This window comes from Trichomycterus rosablanca, chromosome 1, assembly GCF_030014385.1.
Source record: "Trichomycterus rosablanca isolate fTriRos1 chromosome 1, fTriRos1.hap1, whole genome shotgun sequence".
Classification (NCBI taxonomy): domain Eukaryota; kingdom Metazoa; phylum Chordata; class Actinopteri; order Siluriformes; family Trichomycteridae; genus Trichomycterus; species Trichomycterus rosablanca.
Window position 1 is genome coordinate 59,277,267 of NC_085988.1, and position 12,369 is coordinate 59,289,635.

General features: G+C 41.0%; 1 protein-coding gene across 2 annotated transcripts in view; it reads left to right on the forward strand.

Annotated features, from left to right (window-relative positions):
* The window catches only part of ptpro (protein tyrosine phosphatase receptor type O), a 100,200-nt gene that overhangs the window by 44,776 nt on the left and 43,055 nt on the right, over positions 1 to 12,369 (forward strand). For both annotated transcript variants that reach the window (XM_063004789.1, XM_063004795.1), the window contains exons 2-10: positions 2,210 to 2,489; positions 2,609 to 2,764; positions 4,439 to 4,591; positions 5,122 to 5,676; positions 6,986 to 7,147; positions 8,793 to 8,989; positions 9,082 to 9,202; positions 10,769 to 10,962; positions 12,025 to 12,136. In XM_063004789.1, the coding sequence (XP_062860859.1) occupies positions 2,210 to 2,489; positions 2,609 to 2,764; positions 4,439 to 4,591; positions 5,122 to 5,676; positions 6,986 to 7,147; positions 8,793 to 8,989; positions 9,082 to 9,202; positions 10,769 to 10,962; positions 12,025 to 12,136 (1,930 nt within the window). The remainder of the gene's footprint in view (positions 1 to 2,209; positions 2,490 to 2,608; positions 2,765 to 4,438; positions 4,592 to 5,121; positions 5,677 to 6,985; positions 7,148 to 8,792; positions 8,990 to 9,081; positions 9,203 to 10,768; positions 10,963 to 12,024; positions 12,137 to 12,369) is intronic.

Below are 12,369 nucleotides of genomic sequence, written 5' to 3' on the forward strand. Positions count from 1 at the left end.
TTCACTGGGCAGTGTTGGTGGTGTGTGTGGTGATGGTGGAGTAAAGTGTGTGAGTTTATGTGCATTCTAAAACTAAGCAGCTTTCTTTTACTAAAGATAATCTGATACTAATCTCTAAAAACGAAGCTAAACTGCTGCTAAAAGGTTATGTAAAATGTGGCCTGATGTGAGGCTGTGAGCATTAGTGCATTCCTGTGTTCACATGGCTGATCCATCCAAGTCAGGTTCACACTCATTAATCAAATTGATCAGTATCTTTGATGCTGAATGATCCCAAATGTGTTTAATAAGACTTAAGTCAGGGCTGCATGCAGAATTTATACACACCAGACCAGAATTTGTCCACAAGCCATCCTGTAGTCATAAGCTGGGTGGTGATTGCATTCTGGTCTTTGCTGGCAATCAGAGCAGATGCATTGTTAAACAATCAAAAACAGGCAGGCCAGTCCAGTACTCGTACCCTCTTCTTCCACAGCCATGCCTTTGTAATGTGTGCAGCATGTGGTTTTGCATTGTCTTGTTGAAAAATACATAAACGTCCCTGGAAAAGATGACACCTTGAAGGCAGCATATGTTGCTCTAAGATCTCAATGTACTTTTCTGCATTAATGCTGCCATCACAGAAGTGTAAATGACCTTTGCCAAGGGCACCGACTCAGCCCCACACCATGACAGACCCTGGCTTTTGGACTTGTTGCTGATAACAGTCTGGATAGTCTTTGGTCCAGAGCACACGGCATCCAGACCTGGATTTCCACTCTGTGATGGTCCATCCTAGTTGCCTCCAAGCCCAGAGAAGTCGCTGCCGCTTCTGGACATGATTAACATAAGGCTTCTTTTTTGCACAGTAAAGTTTTAAGTGGCATTTGTGCATGTAACTCAGTATTGTAGTGATTGACAAATGTTTGCCAAAGTAATCCCTTGCTCATGTGGTTATATCAGCTATCAGCTAAGTGACGATGGTTTTGTCCTGATCCTGGCGCTATATTTATTACAGTAGCATGCTGGTTTTTCGTGTAGTGCCATCTAAAGGCTCAAAGATTTGGTAGTGTTCAATGCTTTGCAATACAGTTCATAAATGGATCATTCTGTGGTGATATTGTAACCATCTCCCTGATGCAGAGATCATTTAGAGATGCTAAATTTGGCCCACAGAGGGGGCATGGAGGTGCAGATGATGTGTTTATTGTTCTTAAGTGACTGTCACCTGGGACTTGTCGAGCATTCATTCGCTCAAGGTGTCAAGGTGTCTTGTTTCTTTCTAACAGATTTGCAGGCTCAAAAGATGGTGTGATGGCCCTTTTCAGAAACAGGCTACACACGGGTGCTGGGCTATGCTAGTTGGTGGGGTTGGGTGACCCTTGTTTATTGTTGCTCCCTGCTTGTTTCCCCTCTAGTTTCAATTATTAATCTTTTTCTGTGAACTGGTTGTTGCAGGCACATTTAGCAACTTGCGCCAAAAAGTTTTCACTTCTTTTCTATCCCTTTTCAATCCATTGTCTTGTTTCAGGCTACAGATGTTTTTGTATGTTTCTTTTATTTATTTGTTTGATCCCCCCAATTTTCTCCCTTAATCTAGTCGTATCCAATTACCCTAATTGTGTTACACTTCACCTCTACTTATACAACCCTCCACTGCTGACTGAGGAGCTTCGCAACTAACACACGGCCCCTCCTACACGTGTGCATCTTTTCATCTGCAGGAGGCGAGTTCATATGCGGATCAGCCTTGTGCACGGAGAGCCACACCCTGATCAGCATTATTCCCCAACTCTGCACATGCGCCATCAATCAGCCAGCAGAGGTCGTAATTGCACCAGTTATGAGGAACCCTGGTCCGGCTCATTCCATCCCTGAACAACAGCCAATCGTTGTTCATGTGGTTGGATGGCAGAGCTGAGATTTGATACGATGTATTCGAAATCCCAGCTCTGGTGTGCTAGTGTATTTTACCACTACTTCTTTGTTTTTGTTGTTTTGGCCACTGCTTTTATTTTTCCTTTACTCTTTCCGTGGCTTTCTAGGCACAGTATTGTTCTATCTTGGTTAGCATCCTGCAAATTGGGTTTATTTTCTATTCTTGCAGGTGCAAGGCTTTTGCACAAAACACTTTTGCACATCCTTTTTAAAATAAATGTAAATTTAAATTACAAGCAACTCACTTCTGATTCTAACGATATTGTTTTTTTTCCCTGTGTCTGTTTCCTAGAGTGTGCTTCCTTTTGAAGTGATGTTACAGGAAGATAACAGTATCATGATGATACTGGAACCCTCAGACCTAAGGGGCAACATCAGTATTTATGCTGCTAGAATATCTGGGGAACCCCGCACCCACGTTCTGCCTTTCCAGCGTGTCAACGATAGCCAACAAGCTCCAGCTACCCTTTTCTATAATGCCTCCTACCACGGTCTCCTCTATACCATCAGCCTTCTGCTAGCCAATGGCTCCATGTGGAGCAAACCTGCCAAGACTGTGACTTTGCTCACAAGTAAGAAAAGCTGACAGCTGATCAAAACATCACTTGATTTAATGCTATACAGCCATATTAAGAGTAATAAAAGTATTTTGTGTACTTATTTGCTTCCCTAATCTTTCTTTTCTCCTCAGAGCCACTGCCACTGGAGAGTGTACAGATCTCAGACTACCAGCCAGCTCCAGAAACCGGTGTGGTGTTTGAGCTCCACTCGCCAGAAAGAAACATTTACAGCAGAGTAAATATCAGCTACTCTGAGGGCACAGAAAAGCACTTCATGCTGTATAAAGGTGAGAACTAACATTATGGAAGTATGCATTAGGATGGGATGCTATTTGATTTAATAATAAGTTGCCTTAACATGACATTTTAAGGGATGATATATACATCTGTGTAGTTGACCATGTCTGTGGGAGGGAAGGTTGCATCTCTTTGTGAGAATCCACTGCTGGCTGGTGTAAAAGAAATGTATGTCCATTTTTTCAGGATTTAACTTTTCAATTAGATTCTCATGTCGATTTAAAATAAAAAATGTTGCATTAAATTCCAGGAGAAAAAGAAAGCCCAGTGTTTACTTGTGGTGTTGAACTGTATGTGACCTGTTACTTGGATATACAAAGATGTTACATAACATGAAGATGTTCTATAACTAGCACATATGTGTTGATCACAAATCTGGGTTTTCTGATGGATGAAAATATGGAATTGTAGAACTGAATGATTATTTTAGTCAATTAAAATCATTTAGCTGTGCTAAAATAACACAAGCCTATATGTTTGTAGTAGCTTATGATGATAATTTCTTGACTCGTTATAACTGATACATTTCTGGCTGTATATTTCCCAAGCACAAATAAAATATGGAGGGTCGCATCAGGAATGGCATCTGGCGTAATAAACTAAGCCAAACCAGGTATGCGGACCAGAATAATGGGGCCCCCTGTGGCGTCCTCTAAATACACAAGCAGCCAGAGTTGTTTGTCTCTAAATTCTGCTTGACCAACAACATAGTTTAAAAAAATATAGCACTGCTTTATCTTGGTTGGGTTCACAGTGAGTCTGGTTTCCGTTATACCGATCAGCCATGACATTAAACCACCTCCTTGTTTCTACACACACTGACCATGTTATCAGCTCCACTTACCATATAGAAGCACTTTGTAGTTCTACAATTACTGACTGTAGTCCATCTGTTTCTCTACATGCTTTGTTAGCCGCCTTTCATGCTGTTCTTCAATGATCAGGACCCCCACAGGACAATTGTTTGGGTGGTGGGTCATTCTCAGCACTGCAGTGACACTGACTGGTGGTTGTGTGTTAGTGTGTGTTGTGCTGGTATGAGTGGACTGCCGGACTGAGAATAGTCCACCAACCAAATATATCCAGCCAACAGCGCCCTGTGGGCAGCGTCCTGTGACTGCTGATGAAGGTCTAGAAGATGACCAACTCAAACAGCAGCAATAGATGAGCGATCGTCTCTGACTAGGTAGGAGTGTCTAATAGAGTGGACAGTGAGTGGACATAGTATTTAAAAACTTCAGCAACGCTGCTGTGTCTGATCCACTCATACCAGCACAACACACACTAACACACCACCACCATGTCATTGTCACTGCAGTGCTGAGAATGATCCACCACCTAAATAATACCTGCTCTGTGGTGGTCCTGTGGGGGTCCTGACCATTCAAGAAAAGAGTGAAAGCAGACTAAACAAGTATGTAGAGAAATAGATAGACTACAGTCAGTAAGTGTAGAACTACAAAGTGCTTCTATATGGTAACTGGAGCTGATAAAATGGTCAGTGTGTGTAGAAACAAGGAGGTGGTTTTAATGTTATGGCTGAAGAACATAAATATATATATATATATATACACACATCCACATATACATGGCTTTTTACATTGTTTTACTATAAACTTAATACTTTTTATTGCTTTTTTAAAATGTCATTTTTCTTAACTCAGATTTTCTAAAGGGTAAAACTGTGTTCAAGCACTGGCTTCCAGGGACGTGCTACAGTAACATCACCTTTCAACTCATCTCTGAGGCCACAGTCAACAGAAGCACCCTAGTACAGAAGAGTGAAGTGATCCATGAGCTGCGTCATCACAGAACAGGTTAACTTTACCAACTGGAGCCTAAAATGTTTCCTGTGAATGCACTATTGCTTGAAATGTCTGATCAAGCCAGTTATTTATCAAATTAAATTCTGCATTGAAGTCAGAAGTGTCAGTGTCATACTGATGGAAGTTTGTTTATAAATTTGCCATGTTGAAATACCCAGTAATAATGTACTAATGTAAGAGTAATTAATAATGTAAGAAGCCTGAATTGCTTAACAGTAACAAGTGGCACATTTCAACAAATTGCTACCTTCAGTTGCTATGAAGATGGGGGCAAAACTGTTCTTTACAGATGAGAACCTTCCATGAATTAAATTATTTAAGCTAGTTTGAAAGTTAGAATAGAGAAGATTAGAACTGACCTTTGTTGGTGTTATTATTCACATAATGATGTCCAATTAAAACCGGTTTATTCAGAGGGAGGGGGTCATTATTTATTAAAGATACGTTTCCAGCACAAGCGTCACTTAATTATTTGATACACAGTTGCAGTGCTCACTGACCTGCTCTTTCTTTCCTTCCAGTACCCAACCCTCCTCGGAATGTGTCTCTCAAGATTGTGAAACTAAGTACAAGAGGTTTGCCAAGCACATCTCATGATGCCCGTCTACCACGCAGAGCACGTGACGTCTCATCAATAGAGGAAAACGAGAAAAAGAATGAGCAAGAAACTACAGAGGCACCAAAAACTGACAAGGCAGGACAAACAACTACAGAGGAACCTGTCAATCCTTTTAAAAGCCTGAACAGCAGCTCGGAACCGTTTGTAAATGCCCCCGAGTACACATCTACTCCTGAAATTGTCCACAGTAACACCAGCGATACGTTAGAGAGTGAGAATTCTACTGCTTCTTACTGGCCAACAGTGGGTCCTTCCTCCACTGAAGGAGAGGAGGAGTTTGTAAATGCACTGGTTACGGAGTACGAAGACTCCAAGGAGCAAGGTTCAGCCATGGATATAAACCATGAACCTAAGGTTGTGTCCACTAAATTATCGCATGTTTTGTTGGAGCTTCACTGGCTGCCTCCACGTCCACCCACCACAGTTGATGGCTTTAATATCTACATCTATAGAGATGGTGAGCCAGCTTTTCATCATATTCCAGTAAAAATTTTATTTTATTTGTTTAGAATTCTTCTAGTAGTAGTTTTCTACTTTACTGGGATTTCTTAGTGTTTATTTAGTAAGATGGAAAAATGTAATCATGAAAGCAAGTATAATGGTTTAAACCAGACCTAAATTGATGCTATTACTAATTTAGCGTAGTCAATTTGTCTTCTGCTGCTGGAGACTCGGGTTGTGTCCGAGGAGGGTATATTCGCCTGCCTTACACTCCCTCCAAAACGTGCGCAGTACACCGACCCCTTATTATTCGCCCACACGTTAGGTGAATTCGCGCACTGATCTCTGTGCTCCTCCACTTCCTGTACAGGCGCCTCAGGCCACTAACCAAGGTCCTTACACAGCTTTGAAGACCCCACCCACATTAGTCCCATCTTTAACCCTCCCAGCAGACTTAAATGGCCAATTTTGTCTGCTGCAGGCACTGCCAATTATGCCCGCTGACCGGTAGCAGAGTTGAGGTTCAAACTCGGGAGTTCAGAATCTCAGCACTGGTGTGCTAGCGGAATATCCCGCTGCGCCACCTGGGCACTATAATAAATTTTTTTAATTACTTTTGATAATAAGGGGAAACAGAGTAACTCTAACTCTAACTTCCCCGAAGAGCTTGAACTTTAGAGTTTGAACATCGGTAGTGCCAGACTGGCACAACTGGCCAGGTCCGGGGAAGGGTAAGTTGGATGGTTATGGCAAAACACTAACAATTAATAGGTCACAGTGTCCAGATCCTGTCCAGAAACGGTATATTTGCCTGCCACATTCCCCCTCCGATGCGTGAAAAGTGTCTCAACCTCTTCTTATTCACCCATACTTTGGTGTATTTGCTCATTAGACCAGATATCTCGCATGGAGAGCCATGCACCAATCGCTTCTGTACAGCTGCCTCGGGCTGCTAACCAGGGTCTTTGCACAGCGTTTGAAGACCCCGCCCTCTTACTAGTCCAGTCTTTCCCACCCAGCAGGGTGATGGCCAATTTTGTCTGCTGCAGGCACTGCCAATTGTGCTTGTTAGAGGGCGCCTAGCCAACCAGTTGCAGAGTGGAATATTACCACCTAAGATAGACAAATAGACTTATTATTATAATATCATAATAATATTATTATAGCAATATTATTAAAATAATATTATAATTTTTTTCTTTCTGAAGGTTTAGCATTGCTGTGATTATTATAGTTTAGCATTAGTTTTATTATTTTCTAGATTTTATACTTCACTTTCATTTTCACTCAAAACACAGTAATATTGTTTTGTATTTCTTTTCCAGGTGACTCAGCTGAGACAACCACAGTGGATGAGAACACTCATGAGTTCTTCACGAAATTGTCTGAGCCTGGAACATATCGTGTGCTGGTCACCACAATCAGCTCTTCAGGAGATTGTGAACCTCGAGAGAGCATTTCACACCAAGGATTTACTTTCTACCTCAGTGTGTATTTTCTAGTTTAGTTACACATTAGGTCTATGTCAGCTAGAATAACTTGTGTTGGTTTATAAGCTTACATGTGTCACCCCCCTAACCCAGAGAAAAATAGGAGGGTTACGCCAGAAGGGGCATCCAGAGTAAAAACTGTGCCAAGTCTGATATGTGGACCAGATTTGTTACCCCTTATATTAATACACTGCCTGGCCAAAAAAAAGGTCACACACTCAAATATTTGGTTGGACCGCCTTTAGCTTTGATTACGGCACACATTCGCTGTGGCATCGTTTCCACAAGCTTCTGCAATGTCACAACATTTATTTCTGTCCAGAGTTGCATTAATTTTCCCCCAAGATCTTGTATTGATGATGGGAGATTCGGACCACTGCGCAAAGTCTTCTCCAGCACATCCCAAAGATTCTCAATGGGGTTCAGGTCTGGACTCTTTGGTGACCAAACCATGTGTGAAAATGATGTCTCATGCTCCCTGAACCAGATCATAGCACTGCCCCCACAGGCTTGTACGGTAGGCACAAGGCATGATGGGTGCATCACTTCAGCCGCCTCTCTTCTTACCCTGATGCGCCCATCACTCTGGAACAGGGTAAATCTGGACTCATCAGACCACATGACCTTCTTTCATTGCTCCAGAGTACAATCTTTATGCTCCCTAGCAAATTGAAGGCTTTTTTGCCGGTTAGCCTCACTGACAAGTGGTTTTCTTAAGGCTACACAGCTGTTTAGTCCCAATCCCTTGAGTTCCCTTCACATTGTGCGTGTAGAAATGCTCTTACTTTCACTATTAAACATCTCCCTGAGTTCTACTGTAGTTTTTCTACCATTTGATTTCACCAAACGGTTAAGTGATCGCCGATCACGATCATTCAAGATTTTTTTCCGACCACATTCCTTCCTCGAAGATGATGTTTCCTCACTGTCCTTCCACTTTTTAATAATGCGTTGGACAGTTCTTAACCTGATTTTAGTAGTTTCAGCAATCTCCTTAGATGTTTTCTCTGCTTGATGCATGCCAATAATTTGACCCTTCTGAAACAGATTAACATCTTTTCCACGAGCACAGGATGTGTCTTTCGACATGGTTGTTTAACAAATGAGAAGCTACTCACTGCATCAGTTAGGGTTAAATAACTTGTTGCCAGCTGAAACATAATCACCCATGCAGTAATTATCCAATGGGAGGCTCTTACCTATTTGCTTAGTTAAATCCAGGTGGTGATTTTTTTTTTGGCCAGGCAGTGTATATTGGTCATTGTAATTGTAAACATAAGTTAATGGGGAAACATGTATTTTTGGCTAAATAAGGAATTCAACACAGTTTGACAGCTAAGGCTACATGGATATAGCCAGCACTGCTGGATACAACATGTATGAAATACGTTTTCAATATGTAATGATGATGTACAAGCCAATCTATACATAATTATACAGAGCATTTTAGCTTTGTGTGGTAATTATAGTGTTATTATAGATATAGAGTAATTATAGTTAAAAAGCTATGATTACTACATCCTTCAGTAAATAGAGATTTCACTTGGTTTACAGTGATAACAAGAACTACAGGATTAAGAGTCAGCTGCCAACCTACTGCTCGTCGATCTGTGTGTTTAAAGGTTATTATTTTCTGTTCCAGGTCCCACAGGTGAGTGGCTGGAACAGCCAAAGGAGCGTCCAGAAGCAGTAAGTGTGAAGATGCTGGGATCAAGCACAGCCTCTGTATCCTGGGCTCCACCCAAACAGAGCCACAACGGCAGTCTCATCTCAGTACTGTCTCTGACCTGCCTCAAACCCAGCCTCAGTCAGCGCATGGAGAGCACCTACTGCTCTGAGGTGTCACAGTTATTATGCTTAGTGTATCTAAGATGATCTGCTGTCTCTAATCAAATCTTAATTCTTACTTATGATTTTGTTTCTTATTACAGGAAAACACCACTAGTGACATAATTACTAACTTAACCCCTGGTGCCCAGTACAGAGTGGTGGTGTATCATACCAATGGGCCCCTAATTAGCCCCCCTTCTGAACCAGTCATTATTGACATAGGTAAGCATGTGTAAATCTTTTGGTTGGGTTTATTACAAACTTTCTTAAATAAATAATGAATAAAATAGTAGTTATTATAAGTATCTTTCAAATTACTGGGTCTGTTTTAGCTTGGTACCTACTTGTTTATTATACAACCCCAAATCAGACAAAAGTTGGGACAGTATGGGAAATGCAATGAATTAAAAAGTGTTCCTTACATCTACTTTGATTTCTATTTTATTTCAGACAGTATGAACTCAAGATATTGCTTGTTTTGTCTGGTCAACTTTATATCATTTGTTAATATACCTCCATTCCTGCATTTCAGGCTTTTAACACATTTCAGAAATGTTGGGACAAATGAAATTTAGGTTTAGCTATTAGGATAAAAAATAAAATAGTGATTTCAAACAGGTGATGTCAACAGATGATTTTGTACCGAAGTATCTATTAAAGTCGTCTTTGAGGAGCAAAGGTGGGCAGAGGATCTCTAGTTTTTCCAAGATTAAAAGGGATTTGCATAGATCTTTCTTTATTGTATATAGGAATTTGGAGAAATTTTAGTGCGTAAAGGCCAAGAATGCAAGTCTAAGCTGAACACCTGTGATCTCCAATCCCTCAGACGGCACTGCATTAAGAATCGTCATTCATCAATAGCTGATATAACCACATGGGCAAGGGATTTGGCAAACCTTTGTCGAGCACTACAGTATGGAGATACAATTACAAATACCACTTTGAAGAACCATTATGTTAACCATGTCCAGAAGTGACGTCAAGTCACCTGGGCATCTGGGATAAACCGTCACGTAGTGGAAATGTGTGTTGTGGTCAGACAAATCAGTATTCCAGATCTTTTCCAGATCTTCTTTTTTGGAAGAAATGGACCAAAGATATAAAGGACCATCCAGACTGTTATCAGCAACAAGTCCAAAAGCCAGGGTCTGTCATGGTACCTGAAACACTTGATCGCTTGGTATCCTCACTGCCAAAACGTTTTTTAAGTGTTGTGAGAAGGAATGGCAACACTACAAAGTGGTAAATGCTTTACAGTTCAGGAATGAATGTATATTAACAAATTAAATGAAGCTGACCAGACAAAACATGAAATATTTTGGGTTCATGTTTATTAGAAGCTTTAAACTGGGATCTCTACTAAGCTGCTATAAAATAATTTCCATTGTAAAAAGGCTTTGGATCCTTTAAACAGTAGCAAGCTTAAAAGCATTTGATTGGGGTGCTCGGGTAGCACAGCAGTAAAGTACGCTAGCCCACTTTGAATCCCGGATCTCAGCGGTACTATCAGCCCATCAGGCATCTGCACAGACATTATTGGCTAGTGTCTTGTGTGTGGGTTGGGGGTGGCTGAAACAGCCTAGCCAGGTGGAGGAGGTGCACCTGTCATTGTGCTGTCAGTGCCGAGTCAGGTATGTCGACCAGATCTGCTGTGGTGAACCCTAATATTTATACATGAGTAGTTAAAAGAAAAAAAGTAGCTTAATAGCATTGGATTCTAGTGGTGTATGTTTTTATAGCATATGATTAATTAAGAATGGATGGTTCTGTTTTGTGGTGCATACTCAGAGCCAACAGGTGTGCAAGACTTGGTGGTGTACCCTCTTAGTCCCACTGCAGTAATTCTAAGCTGGAAGAGACCATATCATGTGGCCTTTCGGAAATACGTGCTTCAGACCTTCTACTTCAACTCAGCCATACAGACCTCTCAGTGGACAACATACTATGAGATTGCTGCTACTGCCTCCACCATCGCCTCTGTGGTAATAACTAAGCATGTCCTGGTCCATTAAATTTCACTACATGATCATAAGTATGTAAATACCTGACCGTGAGCCCATTCCTTTGTGTTTAAAATATTGGTAAAATTTGTTACAAAAATGGGGGGGATTCTGGACCCAAGTGCAGTGGCTAAACAGAGCCAAAGATAAAATAATGTCAGCCACACAACAGAGCATGGCTGACTAGAAATAATACAGAGGCTAAAAAGGGCTGAAGAGCTGCGATGGATTGGTGCCCTGTCCAGTCTTTCCTGGTAGAGCTGGACCTGGTGCAACCCTGACCAGTGTTTTTCAACTTTTCCACTGAGGTCACTTGATGTATTTTTTTATACTGCCTAAATAAAAGTTTGTTTTGTTTGTTGTGCAATTTAAAGATAACAGAATTTATGTAAAAATAATATGCAACATCATTGGTTTGAATTGTACAAACTTGCCAAGTAATCCAACTGAAGTATCCTTTTCTGCTGTTGGCAATTAGTAGTAAATAAAATTCAAGCAAGGCCATTGCTGGGAATTAATTTTTCTTCCTGGCGCTAATATGCAAACAATATCCCAGGGTGCAGCCTTTTCCCTTAATTATGAGACTTATGCTTAATTGCAGGCTGTGCAATCTGTGCTGCTTTTTAGCACATTTGGTGCTCATACAGCATGGAGGAATGTATTGGCCTCGAATAGGAATTAAAGACTGCTGAAGTAGGAACACAGCAGCACAGTAAAAAAAAGGTCAGGGTAGAGGGCAGAACCAACAGGCTAATTAAATCAGATGGCATAATGCGATACAGAAACAGATCGATGATTGGAATGGCCAGCTATTGCTTCTGATTCAGAATGACTGATTTAACAGGGAGATACAGAAAGACAAACAGAGAACTGCTGTAATGGTGTAATAATAGGGATTTTCACCAGCAGATACCCTACAATTTTCACAAACTGTAGAAGCAGCCAGATTAGATGGTATGGAGTTAAAATGTAAACACTAAATGGAAGAGTGTTTATCTCTGAATTCAAGTATGTTTTTTTGCTCTGCTTGTCCTTTTTACACAGAGAGTGACGGATCTGTTGCCTGCATGGTACTACAACTTTAGAGTGACCATGGTGACCTGGGGTGACCCACCTCTCAGCTGCTGTGATGGCTCCACTGTGAGCTTTGTTACCGGTAGGTGAACCTTTCACTCAACACCTGCATATTAAATCTGCTAGTTACGGTGCTTGCAGCATGCCTTGGTACAGTACAGTTTTGTAAAATAGTTTGTCACATGTATATGTTTCAAATCATCAAACTTTTAATATTAGACCAAGATAGCCCAAGTAAACATATTTTCAATTAGTCTAGTAATTTAAGGAAAATTGCTGTTCAGCCCTACCTGGCCCTGTGTAAAAAGTCATTGT